The sequence below is a fragment of the Dendropsophus ebraccatus genome, chromosome 8, assembly GCF_027789765.1.
Source record: "Dendropsophus ebraccatus isolate aDenEbr1 chromosome 8, aDenEbr1.pat, whole genome shotgun sequence".
In the NCBI taxonomy this organism is placed as follows: domain Eukaryota; kingdom Metazoa; phylum Chordata; class Amphibia; order Anura; family Hylidae; genus Dendropsophus; species Dendropsophus ebraccatus.
The window spans coordinates 53,406,720-53,427,023 of record NC_091461.1 but is presented as its reverse complement, the minus strand read 5'-3'; the positions used below and the strand labels follow the sequence as shown (position 1 = coordinate 53,427,023).

The following is a 20,304-nucleotide window of genomic DNA, read 5'->3' as shown; positions in this document are numbered from 1 at the left end:
TTGGGACACAGCGCATTGCTCTTTTTTTTTTACTTGTATCACTGGGATCAGGCTTGAGCCGCTAGCTTACTGCTTGCATGTACTAGTGCTGCCACTGATCTGAGGCTCTCCGCCAGGGCTACAGAGGCACTTTGGGGAAACTGCACAGTTGGAAGATTAACCCTTTACCGTACTTCCTGCTCCCAATAACATCAAGACAGCCTACCCCATACCTGTTGAATCATTCATGCACAAAAATAGCCAAGTGCCAAAGCAAAGTTCCCTGACTACACAATAGCATATACATCTATTTTACCTGTCTAATTAGCAGGTTTTTTTTTTTTTGGGGGGGGGGGGGGGGGGGGGGGGGGGGGAAAGTCTTCTTTGAAAAGACAATGATATAAGGCATATAGTAGGACTTTGAAAGGACAATGACAATAAGACATATAGTAGGACTTTAATGTTGATAAATTGCAAAACAGTCTGATATGTCTAAAACATTCTGTAGTCATTTTTACTATCTGGGGAATATGTTGCCTGACCACCATGCTACATGCGGAGAGTCGTCTATGCATCGACATTTAGTTATTTGATGTAAATTATATTAAGAGTAGCTAGTGATGTTCATGTAGGGGGGAGGTGTTTCGCCTTGCCATGTCTCTGATGTACAACTGGAGCCCAACAGGTTGGAACTACATCCATTACAGAACACTTGTCTATTTAAGTCTATTTGATACCCATGTGACTTATGGGCACACAGGCTGTTGATACATCTAGTGCTTGCAAATAAGATTGGCGCAATATCGGGTAGACTGATTTACATTTTATAGACTGGGAATATTCTGATGTATTTGTATTTATGATATCATGGTCATAGTGCTCCGTACATCTCGTGCAAAAGCATAGAGATGCTTATATTTATGGTATAGGGGACATTGCATGCATATATACCTGTACCTGTAATAGATTGCAAGTTTTATTACTTTATATATGTAGAACATGTGAAATTATATCAAATTTGCCTTTTTCCCCTCTGTTTTTTGTGTTGTTCCAATACACACAAAGGAAATAAACATGTGTATAACAAAACATGTGTAATTGATTAATTAATTTTCTGGGAGGAATACTTCATTTTCTGGATAAAATTCAGGGGTGCCAACACTTTTGCCATGACTGTATATTGCTGTTAATATCAGCATTTGGTTTATTATAACATGTATATTTAGCATGGCCGCTCTTGTTCATATTATGGGACCACTTTGCTCCCACAGGTGTGAGTGACAGTGAGTATATGGCTGTGCTCAGCATGCTTCTGCAATGTGAACATTCTAGGATGTACCTATTTGGCACTATGCTATTGTATTACCATGTTATCAGCGACAGAGTGTCAGTTTATATCTAGTGTGCCTGCTTTAACTAGATACGTGTCACGTGATCGGCATTTGATCACTTCTCACATGAGTGGCATGGCGCCATCATTTACACACATATACTGTGGCGCAGAGTTGGCTGATCAGATGTATCTTGTGGTTTTAAAGGGGTTATCCAGCGCTACAAAAACATGGCCACTTTCTTCCAGAGACAGCCCCACTCTTGTCTCCAGCTTGGGGTTTTGCTGCTCAGTTCCATTGAAAAGAATGGAGCTTAATTGCAAAACGCACCTGAACTGGAGACAAGTCGTGTTGTCTCTGAAAGAAAGTGGCCATGTTTTTGAAGCACTGGATAACCCCTTTAAGTGTTTTTAAATGTCTTGCTATTTTGGGTTGTGAACAATAAAAGTTTTGGATGCTTTAGCATTTTATCTTTGAGGTGTAGCCCATTATTACCAAGCTCTCCTTCTTGTCTTGTATGTTATGCATTTTTGGGCACATGGGCTAGCAAGCACTCAGCTTTCAAAATATTAGTGGCGCCCACAGGGTTTCTGTTTAGATCATAAAAAAACTTTTGAAATGTCATAGAGACATGTCAAAAGTTTTAATCGGTCTGGATCTGAGTGTTCAGACCTGTACCGATTGCGAGAAGACTGCGCTAAAAGTTGTGCTCTCCCGGCTCTGTGTTATGTGACAAGTCGGGCTCCTAATGTAAGACTATGGAGTCTGACTTTTTTTCTAAAACAGAGCGGGGAGCGGATGAGCTGCAGCACGGTCCTCACCCTGATCATTCTTACGACTGGTATGGGGCTCACACCCTGACCAATCAAAACTTTTGGCATGTCTCTATGACACATCATAAGTTTTTTTTATGATGACAGGTACACTTTAAAGAGGATGTACCACCAGGTACATCCTCTTTAATCTGACCCAGTGACAGAATGGTGCCGTCGCAGGGAAGCGGGTGCCGCTGTCCGTTTTTTGAACTGCGGCCTGGTTCCTGTGTACGGCACCGTTCTACGCACGGGTACTGGGCCAGGGCTGAAGCACACAAGGCCGGCTGGCCCGCTCCCAGTGGGAGGGAATTCCCTCCCCTCTATGACACGGCTCCATTAGAATCATCGGAGCCGTGTCATACAGGGACGGGGGAAAGGCCCGCCCGCCTCCTGTGATTTAGTCCCGGCCCGGTACCCGTGCAAAGAACGACGCCGTACACGGGAACCGGGCTGCGGTTAAAAAAACGGACCGCGGCACTGGCTTCCCCGTGACTGCGCCTTTCTATCCCTGGGTCATATTAAAGAGGATGTACCTCATGGTACATCCTCTTTAAATTTATTAGTGCTATACAAACTATATAAATAGTCAGTGTTATTTGGCTTCTAATAGCACAGATGAAGTTAAAACCATCTCAGGCTTTTCCACGTAGACTCCTTTCAATAGGTTTCTAAGAATTATGGTAGCTGGGCCGACTACCATTAAAGCAGTCACTACTGAGTATTAAAGATTTCCTCCGAGCACATCTTTATTCTTAGAATATATACGCTCATACAGTGAAAAGTATACAGTAGTTGTTCTTTCACAGGCGAGTCGTGTGTGTCCTCCTAACGGCCTGTAATTATCTGTAATCTGTGTCCCTAATGTCTGAGAAAGAAAATGGCTTTTCTGAAAGAAATACGGAAAATGAGCCCCATGGATAAATGGCAGTGTCGTGATTTTCTGTTTTCAATCAGGAAATGTGATGAGACCTTTGTGCCACCAAACAGCAGATCTGTCATTTTCCCCAGTGAGATTTATATATTTTTTATACACGAACTGTGAAAAAATGATAGAACTGCAGTCATAAAAAGCCACTACCAAGGGGGTTACACAAAAGGCCATTTACTGTATATGTAGTAATATATAAAAGGGTCTTTTGTTCTTTTTATAGCACGTCTATACTTTTTCTTTCTTTTTTTAACATAGAAATACAAACAATCCTAAAACGTGCAATACTTGATCTGTATGTGAGTGGGGTAAACGTTATAATGGCTCTCAGGTTAAAGATGGTTTGTGAATTACTTTTAAGTGTCCCTGTCGTTATAACTTTCAAAATCTAAACCAAAAGTAGATGTGATATAAAGCAAGTTTGCAATTTACATTCATTATTATTATTATTTTTTAGTTAGAATTCCTGTGTTTAGTCTGTTTTTTCAACCAGTCAGAAAATCTGCCTTCAGAAGGCTGGACCTGGATTTCTGGTAAGTAAAGCTTTGGTTTACAGCATGATAACAACAAAAATAATAATGAGTGTATATTGCAAACTTGTTTTATTTCACATCTACTGTTGATTTAGATTTTCAAAGTTATAACAACACTTTAAGACACTATTCACACTCCTGTAGTACTGCAATTGTGGACAGAACATGGGACCAATAGATTTCAATGGACCTGTTCACATGCTGCACTACGGAGTCACCTGGATGGGTAAATAAAACTTACTTTTTAACTGTTGCCTACTGCCCAGAATACCTCTTTAATTTCTTACTTTCTCTCGGGAGAGCTCTGGGGATCCCCAGCACAGTCAGCGTATGTCCCACTGCCTGCGCCAGTAATAGGCCTGGAGACACGCGAATGCAGTCCAGAGCAGTAGCAAATCCCCATAGAAAACCTCTCCTGCTCTGGACAGTTCCTGACTCGGCCAGACATGTCAGCAGAGAGCACTGTGTCTAAATGTAAATAAAACAACACTTCCTGCAGGACATACAGCAGCTGATAAGTATGGGAAAACTTGAGGTTTGTAAATAGAAGTAAATTAAAAATCTATATAAGTTTCTGACACCAGTTGATTTTAAATTTTTTATTCCCTTTAAGTTGCCCTATGATCCTACCTGCATGAAATCACTAATATACGCACAAAGATAATATTCACCTGGTTACAATCTTCCAGGAATGCCACACAATGAGCTGTGCCATTATGATAAATGTAGTTATTAAAAAACTGATTGCTGATCAACATTCTGCCGCCAGAGATACAAATCATACCCGGCTGTTCAGAACATGGAGGAATTACAATGCAACATCAAGACAGATAATACAGCATTTCTCAGACATCCAGAATCATCCTTCATTTTTGGGCACAAATGTACTAAATTGATGAGAGTGAATTCTGTGCTATGCGTTGTGATTGTAAGTGAATGTCACGTTGGCTGTAAGCTCTTGGCCACTTTAGTATAAAAGTCTACATAGAGCTATTCCCATTTACTATAATAGCATTGGATGTGCCTGCTGCCAACAAAATTACCAATGCTTTAAAGTAGTCCTATTACATGAAGGCTGAGATTCAGTTCAATCTTTTTTGTTGCAATTACTTTTAAAGCGATTTCCCATAATGTTAAAAATCAAGCAAGGATATGCTTGGACTACTGCTAACTGATCAGCAACACGACTACAGGTCAACCCTGGCCTTGCATGGTCATATAGAGATCCAGCATTGTGACCTGCCTGGAGATGATGGGCTCCGACACTTTCAGTCCAAGGTACTAGGTAAAGAACAGTGGTTTTCTTAGGGTTTATTCTACTGCCTTTATTATAGGAATTATCCAGGATACTATAACAATAATTAGAGTTGAGCAAATGTATAGTAAGATCAGCAAAATCCACATCTAATGCATCGGCTGTCGTTCATTCTGTCTTCTAAAAGTTGTTCCGTTTTCCAAGTGTTCCGAGGTTTGGAATGAGACCCTGGACTGTCTGACCTCTCCGGGGGAATCAGAACATTTGGAAAAGAGAACAATCTTTATCGGACTAAATTTATCAACAGCCGATTCATTCGTTTCAGGATTGGCGAATGACTTTTGCTTCAGATAGACTATTGTTGCATGATAGAAAGGAGGACCCATGAATTTGTAGAATAGAGTACAGCACAGTGACATTCATTTCATTGTGGCTGTGCCCAGTAATACAGACCAGACTATTCAAGTCAATGGGACAGAGCATGGTTGAACTGCAGTAATAGGCAAGGCTATATAAATAAAGATTTTGCCGCACCAGGACTACAGTAAAAGGCCCCCAGCCATACATTAGGCACTGCTAATAACAGCTATCCATGTAGTTTCCTGAAAATAATACTAACTAGAGAAGAGAAAACCTTAAGCATACTCGGGTTTGTCCGAACCCGAACTCTCTGCATTTGCAGTGGTTGAAGAAGTTGGATGCTGCCCTATGAAGTCCTGGAAAACATGCATACAGCCTATGGCATCCTTAGGGCTGCATCAGGTTCATATGATCACCTCTAATACTAAAATATTGATATATCAAACCATAAATCAAGACAAAACATGAAGTTTTGCACAGTAATATCAAACGCTTTGATATTACGGAAGTAAAATTACAATATAACATTATTATAATTGCCAATGAAACAATTGGCACCATGTGTGCCAGCTTCTACTTACATGGCACACACAAAGCCAATCCTAATTGGAAATTGTCATATTATGCATCAACTACGCTGGGCACAAAAATGCAATCCAGAGAGTGACTGGCTCACAAAGACAATCAAATGGCTGGACAAAAGCCTGTATTTTCGGGGAGAATGTAAACCTTAATGAAAGGCTAGGAAAAGAACCTTACATTTAATTTCTCACCTAACAGATTACCGTCATGCTGACATTTCATATTATACTTGAAGCCTTCGGCCGTATTCAGATTCGGAGCTTGGCATCAAGAAAATTCCATGCAGAACAAAGGCTAATAAAAATGGACAAATTCCTATGACACGGCACAGTCACACTTGTTGGGTGACGCACTGGTCATGACAAAGACTTCTTGAGTGACTATAGTTAGTTTTCACTTCTACAAGTTTAAAGGGGTTCTTTGCTTAAAATGTATTACAAGAAAATAGCTAATACGTGCTGTGGCTTCTTGACAAGACCATGCCAGATCCATCATACAAAGACCCCAGTGGTGCCCAATGGACCTCGCTGACTGTCGTGAAATTTTTTTGCAGAAATCAATAGTCCAGGCAATTTTAAGAAACTTTGTAATTGGGTTTATTAGCCAAAAAATCCATTTTTATCATGAAAAAGCAGTTTGAAGCTCTCCCCCCTGTCTTCATTGTTCTTCTATGGAGAGAGCTAAATAAAAGACCAAAACAGGACAACAGAGAGTTAATCTACAAATACCTCACCCTTTATCTCCTCTGACAGTCACCACTGACCTCTCTGAGCTCTGATTACAGCTGTCACCCAGCTCCATGCCTGTAATCCTCTGTTATCTGCTTTCTGCTGTCTGCTTTCTGCTAACTCCCTCCTCCCCCCTCCCCTCTCTATAGACCAGACTGAGTACGTCTGATGCAACAAATCACAATTTCCTGATTTTTTGCAGTGGATGGAAAAGAGGAGGGTGGGGGGGGGTCTGGGAAAAGGCTTTTTAAATGCAGATAATGGCATATTTGCCTAATAAACCCAATTACAAAGTTTCTTAAAATCATCTGGACTATTGATTTCTGCAAAAAAAAAAAAAAAAAAATACGACAGTGACTCTTTAAATTGGGTTCTACATTGTCATATTTTGCAACTCTGATGAACCCTATCATGAAGTTAAGAGAGTCCCTTGTGTGCCATTGGTATCTGCTGCAGCCATCACCCTGGCACTTTGTCTATCAATGTCTCAGAATGGCATGGCTTCACTACTACCAAGCGGCCTTCCCCAATATCTATAGTCAGCACAGTGCCAAGCTTTGAGCTGAAGGGCAGTCGTGTGATTGCTAGAGACACGCTGCCTAACAAACACAGTATATTGAATGGGGCTGTCAGGCACTAAGTATCTAGCAACAAATATGTCTCATATTACTCTTCAACTCCATAAAACATTGCCATACAACCAAAGGGAGGTAAAGGGGCCAAGGGGGCTTGAGGCAATACGGTCTTCTTATATTTTTGTAAAAAATTTATACAGAGATAACATGTTAATGTTTCAATCATTCTGGAGGCACATGGAACTCACTGGAAATCCTTTAGAGTTTTGTTCCTCACTGGAATAGGAGGTTCAGGCATGATGGGCGCTTTCATCTCTGCAGGTAGTGTATCTATGGAGATACGCTGCTTTTGTCGAACGTCAAGGCATATTGGTGGAAGGTCCCTTACTGAAAAGAAAAAGGAGAATGTACGATTAGACACTTTAAGGCATAGGATGTTGTAGGTATGAAAATACAGACACAAACATCTATCCATTGGGCTGCATAGCTTCTAAGAGGCAAGCAGACAGTAAACTTTAGAGTTGTCGCCTAAGGCTAGATTTAGACTTTTTTGTAGCACCACTGATTTTTTTTTTTTTATTTTTTTTTTTTATAATTGTATTTTTATTGAATTTTTCAATAACTAACATATAATCAAATATTATATTTTCAATGACATATTAGCCAAATACAAACATTAACAGTAGAATGCCTCATCAAAGAGGGGACAGATATGCCAGAAAGATAACCACGGCATCAAAGTTCAACATATACTAGTGTCATGCACACTACCTTTCTGTCCAATAAAAAGCAAACAAAACAAACAAAAACAAAAAATCCAAGGTAGGGTCAGACAAGATAAATAAGGGAGGACGGGGAAAACCAGAAGGAGGGGGGGGGGTAAGGAGTAGTATGTAAGTAGTAAGTGGTCAAGACTGGCCTCGGGGGGGGGGGGGGGGGGGGAGGTGGAGTAGAGAACGGTCAGAATTCCTCTCTTCCCAGTACACATCCCATGGACGCCAGATTTTCTTAAACAGGTCCATTTTATTGTTTAACATGGCCGTTAGGTGCTCCATGTTCCTCACATCAAGGATCAGAGTGTATAAATCTTCCCTTGTAGGAGGGGCTGTTTTCTTCCAATATTTTGCTATGAGGCATCTAGCTGCCGTAAGGAGATGGAGAAGCAATTTTAGGATGTCACTTATCTTAATCTGTGTCATGTTAAAGAGATAGAACACAGGATCCAGTGGGATATCCAGGCCCACTATCTCTTAAAGGAGGTCCTTCACTGCACACCAGTAAGGGACAATGAGAGGGCAGAGCCAATAGATATGGGGGAGAGAGCCCATAGCCTCCTGGCACCTCCAACAGTGATCTGGGATAGCTGGATTCATTGCATGCAAGATCTTCGGAGTATAATACCAAAATAGCATTATCTTATATTGATTCTCCTTATATAGGTCTTGGCCGCCCTATCCCATATTATTTTCCAGACGTTCTGGGGTAACCGTCTCCCAAAGAGTCCCTCCCATTTATCCATGTATGGATAGCGTACTTCAGTGTCTGGTAGGGGCTGCTTAAGTATTCTATATATGTTGGAAATGAGGCCCTTGGTCGACACCCCGGCTTTACAAAGTCTCTAAAAATCTGTTGGTATGGAGACCGTAGGTGGAGGTATTGTAACTGTGCTGCAACGGGGAGACGGAAGTCCGTAGCCAGATTGGGGAAAGGCCGCAGGGTCCGATCAGATGGATTCACAATATCCGCAAAGCGGAATAGTTCGTTAGCATACCAGTGTTTCGTCATATTACCTGTGAGGCTATCCGGCAATTTGGGAGTAAAGAGGAACGATGTCATTGGGGAACACTTTGAGGTCAGGGGGAACTTACGCATACATGTATTCCAGACTTGTCTAGTGTGAGTAATGGGGCCAAGAATAGGATCTTGCAGATTAATATCCGATGTTGACCAAAGTAAAGAGTTGGGGTGTACTGGGGCGATCCATAACTTTTCTATCATCATAGCACCACTGATTTAATTTAACTATTAAGCTACAGCTCGAGCCCAGAGGAATACATGGAGTTGAATGCAGTCTTGTGGACTGCAGCAGTCACCAAGCAGTTAAAGGGAATGTGTCATTAGAAAGTGACCTATAGTTTTAATTATGTTTTTTTGTTAAACAGATCTTTTAAGAATTTTTGGAGACATTTTCACTTTTTCTATCTAGATTATAAAATAATCCCAAAATCTCAAAATTCTCACCACTGAGGTTAAATATCCATTAAGGGTGGGTTCACACGTACTGCATCCGCAGTGGATTTCACGCTGCGAGTTCTGCGAGTGATTTTAAAGGAGTAAACCCACCAAAGCTAATATAGTTAAAATGAGTTATCTAGGCTTGGAAAAACATGGTTGTTTTCTTTTAAAAACAGCACTACTCCTGTCCTCAGTTTGGGTTTGGTTTTGGAGCTCCGTCCCATAGAAGTGAATTGCACTGTAATACCACACACAACCTAGAAAAGAAAGAAAGTAGTTGTGTTTTTCTAATGATAACCCCTTTTGCAAATACAATGGTACCTTGGTTTAAGAGTAACTTGGATTAAGAGCGTTTTGTAAGAAGAGCTCACAGTTTTTTAAAACTGTAACTTGGTATAAGAGCTCCCTGTACTGGGTGGGAGAGGGAGTGGGGAAGGAGCATGGCCTGCATAGCGGGGTCTACAGCCCTGTACTCTGACCCAGGAAGTCTCCCTCACCTTCCAAATCATAGCAGATCCACTTCAGGCTGGGGCTTACATCAGAGGACAGGACTGTAGAGGTAATCTCTGCATAGCTGTAACCCCTCTCTCCCCGGACAGAGTGTGCTGCTATACTGTGCTCACATCTGCCCTGCTCATTCCTTCGTGCTCCCTGCAGTCTCTGTCAGCCCTTGTGTTTCCCATCCTCTCCATTACTAGACAGTAACTTATAATGTGACATATTCAGCTGTTTCTGTTCATGTTTTTGCTGTGGAACCAATTGTCTGCATTTCAGTGATTTCTTATGGGAAAATTGCTTTGGTTTAAGAGTGGATTTGGATTACAAGCACGGTCCCAGAACGAATTATGCTCGTAATCCAAGGCACCACTGTACATTACTTGAGCAAAAAAAGAGTGAGAGACACACACACACACACAGCCAGTGATCCCTAGCACAAATTCAAAACCCAGAACTTTGTGAAGTATTGAGTGTTGTACCTGCATATGCACTGCTCTCTGAGTTATTCCTTCCTGCTATCATGGCAACATCGCTGGTTGCCCCAAACTGTTTTCCTACATACATTTTAATTAATAATTTAAAATTAGCAGCTAAAAGAAATAAAGTTAACTGGTACACATGTGCTCTGTAAAACAGCCCATCGCGAACACCATACTGTTTCCATTATGGTAACTCAACCACAATTGCCTTTTTCATGAAAGTGTGGCTTTAATTAAAAACAATTCAACACTTAATGTATTTCTAAAATTAGATTAAAATGAACCAGAACAGTTCTAGCTGGATAGATTTAAATGTGAAAAAGTGAAAATAATGACACGCTAACATCATATAAATAGATGCTGCACCTGCAGGATCCTGGAACTAGCATCATCAGAAAATGACCTATAGTTTAAAGGTGTATTCTTATTATAATATTTCTAAAACAGTAGGCCATTAAAAGTTAAAGGGGTTGGCCACTTTATAACAAAACTGTTCAGTGTACAGTATAAGTAAGTGTACTCACTGTATATACTGACAGCAGCTCCCTGTGTACCTCATAGAGCTAATATCAGCCTCCCCTCCTCCAGGCTGAGCTGCCCCTCACTGTGGAGAATCTGTCCACAAGATAGCCGACATGGAGAAGCATGCCCCCCCCCTTCCCTTCGGTCCTCTACTAAGCCTGTATATGTCTATGGAGGACACTGGGGGGCAGGGCATGGTCACATGCTCCTCCATGTCAGCAAACTTATAGACAGGCGCACCACAGAGCGGGGCAGCCTGGCCTGGAGAAGGGGAGTCTGATTTTAGCTCTTATGAGGTACACAGGGAGCTGCTGTCAGTCACAGTGAGGAGTACAGTTACTGATACTGCACACTGAGCAATTTTACTATATAGTATAGGGGTAGTGTGGCGTTCAAAATTATTCACTAAATAACACACATTACAAAGTTATACAACTTTGTAATGTGCGTTATGTTAGTGAATGGCCCCCTTCCCCGTGTTCCCCCCCACCCACGCTAGACCCGGAAGTGTGATGCACTATACTCACCTGATTCGTGTCGACCCCCGTCCGCCATCTTGGGACAATGATGTCATCTTCAGGAGGCCAGCCATCCCTCATGTCGGCCCCCCTCTGCCGCGTCTTCAGCTGCTCAGCCGTGATTGGCTGAGCACAGTTATGCTCAGCCAATCGCGGCTGAGCAGCTAATGATTCGGCAGAGGGGGGCCGGCATAAGGGACGGCTGGAGCGGTTCGGCCGGCCTTCCGAAGATGACGTCATTGTCCCAAGATGGCGGACGGGGGTCGACACGAATCAGGTGAGTATAGTGCATCACACTTCCGGGTCTAGCGTGGGTGGGGGGGGGAACACGGGGAAGGGGGCCATTCACTAACATAACACACATTACAAAGTTGTATAAGTTGTTATTTAGTGAATAATTTTGAAACACCGCACTACCCCTTTAAAGAAACTTGCAATTTGTTCTATTTACAGTACCTTTTTATTTGGTCTCTCAGCTAAGCCCTCTAAACTGTCCGTCATGTTTACAACTGGTTGTCTAGGTTCCCCATCGCCTCTCTTTGTTAGGAGCAGAGGCTTGCTGGTGATGTCATTCCTTCACTGCTCTAAAGGGAGGGGTGGTCAGGATCTTACAGTATACATGAGTAAAGATGTGTTTACTGGCTTCCCTGCTACCTTATCTGCAGTAATCCATCTTCACACTGACAGCTCCAAGCCCTGTGGAGCTGTCAGCTCTTGGGGCCTGGCATAGCAGAGCCCAACACAGCACATCAGAGTGCAGAGCAGAGGAGCACAGTGCTGCTGGCCAGGGAGGTGCCCACCCTCCACCCAAAGCAGAAAATAAAAGCAGGCAAGGAGCATGAAGAGGTATACGTTTGGCATCTCAGAATACCCATTTTACCATTTTTCTCATCCTTGTTTTCTTAAAGCTATAACAAACTATGACATCTATAAAATTTTCAATGTACTTTTTTTAAATATATTTTATTAGTTTTTTTTATATTTTTACACACAAAAACATTCCTTGCAGAATGCAAACTAGGTCAAAGCAATTACCAAAGTAGCATAATAAGAATGACAGCTATGCCAAAACAGAATCAATGTACCTTTTAATAGAAAGTTATTTATATTTTCCCTATCTAGGGTTCCCCTTTAAATTGCTTTACTGTGACCCCTTATAACTTATTTCTGTCTATAAGGTCCATTTTTTGCGCCATGATCTGTAGTTTCCATCAAACAATTTTGGTTTTTAGTAAGACTTTTTGATCACGTTTTATTAACTATTTTCTGCATTTTTTTTAGGGTGCCTTAACACAGCGTTTCCCAACCGGGGTGCCGCGCCACACTGGTGTGCCAGGAGAACCTGCCAGGGGTGCCGCGGGACCCTGGTGGGAAATGCACGCTGTCTCTTTAAGCATCCCGAGAAGCTGCGGCTGCGCAGCTTCTCAGGATGCACAGAGCGCTTTGATGTTCCGCCCGCACAGTGAGCGGGCGGAACATTAAAGTAAGCAGAATATAGGAGCAGGAAGTGTCAGCGTCCTACTCCTATATTCACACCCATAGGCCGCCGGCACTTCATGCCAGCAGCCAATGGGAGGCCGGGACGTGACCTCTCCGGCAGGCGTGATGATGTAACGTCATCATGCCTGCCGGAAGTCCCGTCCCCGCGGCTCGCAAGATGGAGCCCGAAGAGGAGGAGGAGAGCTGCTTCCTGCAGCCACAGCCCGAATTAGGTGAGTATGATGTTTGTTTTTTTAAGGGGCAGAGCAGGGGGCATTATTAGTTCATGGGGGGCACCTCTGGCGGCATTATTAGTATATGGGGGCATTATTAGTATATGGGGGCACCTCTGGGGGAATTATTAGTATATGAGGGCACCTCTGGGGCATTATTAGTATATGGGGGCACCTCTGGGGGCATTATTAGTATATGGGGACCACCTCTGGGGGCATTATTAGTATATGGGGACCACCTCTGGGGGCATTATTAGTATATGGGGACCACCTCTGGGGGAATTATTAGCTCATGGGGGCACCTCTGGGGGCATTATTAGTATATAGGGGCACCTCTGGGGGCATTATTAGTTCATGGGGGCACCTCTGGGGGCATTATTAGTTCATTGGGGCACCTCTGGGGGCATTATTAGTTCATCACAGCAGGGGATCCTACATACAGGGGGCACAGCAGGGGATCCTACATACAGGGGGCACAGCAGGGGATCCTGAATACAGGGGGCATCCCACATTCCTAGTCGCTTTACTGCACATAACACCAAACAGCGCAGTTACTTTGGGAGCCGACAGGAGGGAGAAATGATAGGAAGTTGCTAGAAATGTGCGGAGCCTAAATTGTTTGTCTTGCAGGTTCTGAAGAGATGAAAAGTAGCTGGAAGAAATCATCATGGCGGATGGAGAGGAAAAGGGAAAGTGACTCCTCAGATCAAAGAAGACGTCACCTGTGAGTCACTGTATGACGGTTTTCTTATTTTGTAGAACATTATTTAGTAGGGGTGCCCCGAGGAAATTTTTTTTCCCAAGGTGTGCCCCGAGGTGGAAAAGGTTGTGAAGCACTGCCTTAACACACCGGATCTGCAGCAGATCCGCAGCAGATTTGATGGTGCAGATTTGATGCTCTGTTCAGTTATTTAGATCACACAGTGTGTGTGAAGCTACGCTTAAGCTATTTACCATGGGGGATTAATAACACATAATAGTTTGGACAATTGTGCCCTACCGTAACATACCAAATATGGTAACTTTTGTATTTGTTTGTATATTTTCATCTGAAAAAAATGGGAAAAGGGGAAAATTTAAATTTGTATTAGGGGCAGTTTTTTATATAATTTTTAGGTTGCTTATACTTTGACATTCATCAGTTAGATCAGCACGCTGGTCAGTGGCGTAGCTACCTTTAAAGGCAGAGTAGGCAGCTGCTATGGGGCCTTGTAGGAAGGGAGCGCGGGATGCACAGGAAAGATAAGGGTCTCATGTGTCCTTCTGCTTAAACCCTTATGTACTGCAGGGTGTAAGTGACCCCGTGTTCACTTACATGCTGCAACATAAAAAAGGGTGAATATGCAGAGGACAAGGAGATCTTTGCTTCGCTCCTCTGATAACCCCTGACCTCTGTTCTCCAGCTGCTGCAATCAAGTAGGAAAATGTGCCAGAGGTAAGGGGTTATCAGTGCATGAGCAGTGAAGAAGAGTCTTCATTTTTTAACTCTTTTTTTGTGTGGCAGCATAAGTGAACATTGGGTCACTTACACACTGCAGTACATAAGGGGTTAAGCAGAAGGTAGTTTGCTCCTACACCTACTGTATGTCTTTAACCATGAGGGCTCCTAATGGTCCCTTATAGTTAAAAACAGTGAACTGACAGAGAAAGCAGCCATTGGCTCTCTGCTCTGCCAGTCACTTTTGTAGCTGCCTCTGCTTCTGGTCACAAGAGATTTTAGTTTTTGGCCACATCACCAAGCCTATGTATGAATATATGTGTGTGTTGTGCATAGGGGAGGGGGGCCCCGTAAAGTAAACCCGTAAACCCTAGCTATGCCCCTGCTGCTGGTACAGTCTGCCTGAGGCAGACTCTATATGCAGACCCCATATGGCCAGCATTGAAGCTTACTAAATGTCTGAAGCGTGTCATGCCTAGAAGACCCATTCAGGATCCTCTTCAGGTGTCATATGGTTGCATTGGTAGCTATACCCACCTAGTGGGCATCCTGTGTCTTCCCCATGCCGCAAACAGACCAGATCTGAGAATGGAATCAGAGAGACCATTTAAATAAAAGTTTGTGTTGCCAAAGTTACTGTAACTATTTTCTCTACATACAAACTATAACTGGCAAATGCCCAGAGCCAACTCATCAGTTTATTACAGAGGAAACCAGAGCGCCCAGATGTCCTAATGCCATGCAGATGTTGCCTAGTCAGATCCCCACCCAGGACTCTGATGCTGCAAGCCAGCAATACTAACCAATGAGCTACTGTGAGGGTTTTTTTTTTGTTTATTTGTTTTTTATACTTTTCCCTTATTTGTATTTATTACCACTTATTAGTAAGAAAATGCTTAAAACAGTGCATGGCTCCTGACAATTTAAAGGGTTAATTGAAATTAGGGGGGGGGGCTATACATTTTTACACCTATTAGTTTTCATTGAACCCACTGCGGTTGTTTTTTCTCGCGCTAAGCAATACGCTGTGATGCCCAGTGGGAGGTCAGGATGGTGTATGTAGCCTATTTGGATTTTGTGAATGAGAGCAGTGTTACAGATGGGAAGCCGTCAGCCGCTGAGTATAGAACGTGAATCACACAAACCCACACACGCTAGCAGTCATCAGCGCCATTGATTCTACAGAAAGCTTCCCCTCTGTTTTCACAGCTAGGAATTGGAAAAACATCACAGGGACTTGGATTCAACCAAAAGTTAAAAAAAGACTCTGGAGTAAACACAGCTTTTCTTTTTGTTCAGTCTTAACCCACTTGTCCCTTTTGTCATGAGAAAGGAGAAGAGGGAAACGTTACATATACACGTGGCAAAGCCGCACTTACGTATGTGTTCTATGGTGTTCTATTATAAGTCTTGCATTTTCCACTAGACGTGCTGAATCAGGACTTATATAACTCTGAAAGAGAATACCCAGCAAAAGCCAGACTCCGATATTACGGCCATCTGCATACAGCACTATCCAGATTGCTCCACTGCCTCTCATAGCCCCAATTAGATTCGTAGCCCCAATTAGATTCGTGACCTCATGTGAATTGTGCTCAGATGACAACAACTATAATTACAGATTTGAAGGCGAGCCATCAGACCCCTTTAAATAAAGGTCACTGAAGCAGTTTAACTCTGGGAAATTATAAGTATCCCTCAGAAGTATACAAATGACAGCAATACAATCAGGATTTGTAAATGGAAATGTTGCTTGTACTAGCACTGACAACTGCATGGCTCACGTGAGAGAAGTCAATGGCCAACCAAGATGCTCTTAAATCACACATTGATAAATGATATTGAGGTATTTCGCTGAAACATAACTTTTCATACTTATTATCTATTTAGCCTCCTTTCCCCAGTTCTGATACTGCTTTGTGCTGAAGACAAACAAATCTGTGTCTGAGCTGTTCTCTCTGTCTTTGTTCTGAACCTCCTTCTCTCCCCTCCCTTCAGAAATGACTCATGTGAACAAGTCCCTGGCAGGCTGTATTTACAACTTTGTAGCTTTCTTAACGCTGGGAGGGTTAATTTAAGGTCAAGTTGCTTTTTAACTCACTGTGATTAACCCTGCTGGCATTACAAAGTTGAAGATACATCCTACCAGGAACTTGTTTACATGACTGTCTAGGAAGGGAGGGGGGAGGGGGAGTCAACTTCTCAGACACAGATTTTTTTAGTCTTAAAGGGGTTATCCAGCGCTACAAAAACATGGCCACTTTTCCGCCTCTTTTGTCTCCAGTTCAGGCGCGGTTTGCAATTAAGCTCCATTTACTTCAATGGAACTGAGTTTCAACACCCCAACCAAACTGGAGACAACACTGGGGGAAAGTGGCCATGTTTTTGTAGCGCTAAATAACCCCTTTAAGCACAAAGCAGCAGGATCAGAACTGGGGGGGGGACTGAATTGATAATAACAGGTATGGAATGAATTGTTAGTCTCACCATGGGCAGCAACTTATGCAAAGTTATGTTTGAGCAGAATACCCCTTTAATTTGTGATCAATGAGGCCTGACTCACAAAAACCCCATCCAATCTGCAGAACTAAAGGAGCTTATTACCAGGACTAAAGGGGGCAGCTGCTCGCCATGTTTTGCTTAATGGTGCAAGTTTAGGGGGGTCTTAAAGGAGTTATCCAGCCTTAGAAAAACATGGCATCTTTCCTCTAGAAACATCCCCACACCTCAGTTTGGGTGGGGTTTTCCAGCTTAGCTGTATTAAAGTGAATGGAGGACAAGTAAGGGACTGTTTTTGCAACAAAGTAGTTGTGTTTTTCCATTTCTGGATAACTTCTTTAAAGGGGTAGTGCGATGCTACAAATTTATTCACTTAATAACACACATTACAAAGTTATACAACTTTGTAATGTGTGTTATTTAAGTGAATGGCTTCCTTTCCTATGTTCCCCCCACCCCAGAAGTGTGGTGCATTATACTCACCCAATTACTGTTGACCCCGGCCGCCATCTTGGGACAATGACGTAATCTTCATGAGGCATAACTATGCTCAGTCAATCGTGGCACAGCAGCTGATCCCGCGCCAGAGGGGGTCGGCATGAGGGAGAGCTGGATCGGTCCAGCCGGCCTCGGAAGATTACGTCATTGTCCCAAGATGGCATCCGGGGTCGACAGTAATTCAGTGAGTATAACAGGGTGGATTTGTTTTAAATCAAACTGATTTAAATCACGATTTAAATCACGATTTAAATCACTAGTCAGGAAGGCTTGATTTAAATCAGTGATTTAAATCAAAGTTTCTACCTAAACTAGTTCTTGCTACTTTAACATGCAAGTAGATGAAGATTTTTAGAATCACTTTTTATATTACTTTTTTCTCCCCAGTTTAATGGGTTAATCATTCATATTTGGACACCACTGTTCTGTTGTACTTAGGAAGGAGAAAAATAATCCTGAACTTAATAACAATTTAAATGGATTTATTCAACTGAAACAATAACAACATTACAGCATACGTTATTTGCTTAAACAAACATCCATGTTAACTAATTTGGCTAAACAAAAAAAAAAAAAAAAAAAAGTCCAAACAATCAGAAACATATTGTCTAACTTCTTGGACTTGGTACTGAAGGGGATGATTCTGTATTCATAGGTTTGTAGAACAATAGGATTAAGGTCTTTTTCTCAACTCTGTTCATGTTGTAACATTTGAGAACATATACAGCCTTTATTCTACTGAGTTAAACAACTCCGCTTTATCTCATGATGGAAGAACCTTTGGATGGTAAAATATTTTCCTCAAAAAGCAGTTTATTGAAAAAAATCCGATTTAAATCAAAAAAATCCGATTTAAATCAAAAAAATCCGATTTTTTTGATTTTTTTAAAAAAATCATTGATTTTTATCCACCCTGGAGTATAATACACCACACTTCCGTGGTGGTGGGGAACACGGGGAAGGGGGCCATTCACTTAAATAACACACATTACAAAGTTGTATAACGTTGTATTTAGTGAATAAATGTGTAGCACTGCACTACCCCTTTAAGGATCTGCCGTCAATATGTTTTGGAGACCTATACAATAATCACAATAAACTAATGGGTGCTACTGTCCTTATTAACAGGGGTTTCCTCAAAAATGTCTGATCACTGGTAACATGACTGCCACACCCCCTTTAATCACTAGACTATGGGTCCCAGGTCCCCCATCCATACTGTGAGGAGTTGAAATGGTGCAGCGTTTGAACGTGTATTGTCTTTCCTTTGAAAGTGTTGGGGGGTTAATAGAAAAAGTGCTCATCTATCTATACTAATGGGTATATACTGCAGCTCTTCTCCCTGTACGACAGTCAGTAGTTCATAAACTTATGCGTACATTTCTTGTAATAAACGTGTCAACATGTCACTGAAGCCATCTAAGCACCGCCAGCTGGCAGAGATGGCATATTGCTCATTAGCATATGGGGCACACTTTACTCTGGCACCTGAATCACTCTTTAACCCCTTAAGGTCAAAGCCTATTTTCGTTTTTGCGCTTTTGCTTATTCCATTTTAAGTTTAAAAGTCCATAGCGCTTGCATTTTTTCACCTAGAGACGTATATGAGCGCTTATTTTTTGCGAAACCAATTGTACTTTGCAATGACTGGCATTATTTTCCCATAACATATGCTGCGAAACCGGAAAAAAATCATTTGTGCTGTCAAATTGAAAAAAAAAAAACGAATTTGTTTTGATTTCGGGGAGTTTTGCATTTACGCTGTCCGTCCTATGGTAAAACTGACTTGTTATGCATGTTCCTCAAGTCGTTACGATTACTATGATATATAACATGTATAACTTATATTGTATCGGATGGCCTGTAAAAAATTCAAACCATTGTTAACAAATATACGTTCCTTAAAATCGCTCCATTCCCAGGCTTATAGCGCTTTTATCCTTTGGTCTATGGGGCTGTGTGAGGTGTCAGTTTTTGCGCCATGATGTGTCCTTTCTATCGGTACCTTGATTGCGCATATACGACTTTTTGATCGTTTTTTATTACATTTTTTCTGGATTTGATGCGACCAAAAATGCGCAATTTTGCACTTTGGAATTTTTTTGCGCTGACGCCGTTTACCGTGCGAGATCAGGAATGTGATTAATTAATAGTTCGGGCGATTACGCGCGCGGCGATACTAAATATGTTTATTTATTTATTAATTTATATTTATAAAATGGGAAAAGGGGGGTGATTTGGACTTTTATTAGGGGAGGGGATTTTTTATTAATAACACTTTTTTACTTTTTTTTTTACTGTAACTAGAAGCCCCCCTGGGGGACTTGTATATAGACAGCACTGATCTCTCATAGAGATCAATGCTGTGTATATACACAGCAAAGATCGATTAGATCGGTCATAGATTACTATGGCCTGCTGCAGGCCATAGCAATCTATTGCCGAGCCGGGATCAGCGTCATTCCAACGCTGAGGCCCGGCACGGGCAGAAGAACGGATCTCCCCCCCCGCGATCGCATCGTGGGGGGGGAGATCCGTCCCGCTAGACACCAGGGACGTGAGGTCTGAAGCCTCTAAGTGCAGCTGTCAGGTTTGACAGCTGCACTTAGAGGCTTAATTAGCCGGCGCGGCAACGGGACCCGCTCCGGCTAATAGAGGCACTGCCCGGCTGCACGTGTCAGCCGGGATCAGCGCCGTTCAGAGCGGGGTCCCGGCGGGACCCCGCTCTGAACACCCCGAGCGGCACCATGACGTATCAGATACGTCATGGGTCGCTAAGGGGTTAAGTTCATCCCAGGAGAAGATGCTGGAGAAGAGGA

At 42.4% G+C, this 20,304-nt stretch overlaps 1 protein-coding gene across 1 annotated transcript in view; it reads right to left on the bottom strand.

Annotated features, from left to right (window-relative positions):
* Window positions 1-20,304, bottom strand: part of HECTD2 (HECT domain E3 ubiquitin protein ligase 2) — an 84,735-nt gene that overhangs the window by 38,580 nt on the left and 25,851 nt on the right. Inside the window, exon 3 of the mRNA XM_069980375.1 lies at window positions 7,335-7,473. Within this exon, the coding sequence (XP_069836476.1) occupies window positions 7,335-7,473 (139 nt within the window). The remainder of the gene's footprint in view (window positions 1-7,334; window positions 7,474-20,304) is intronic.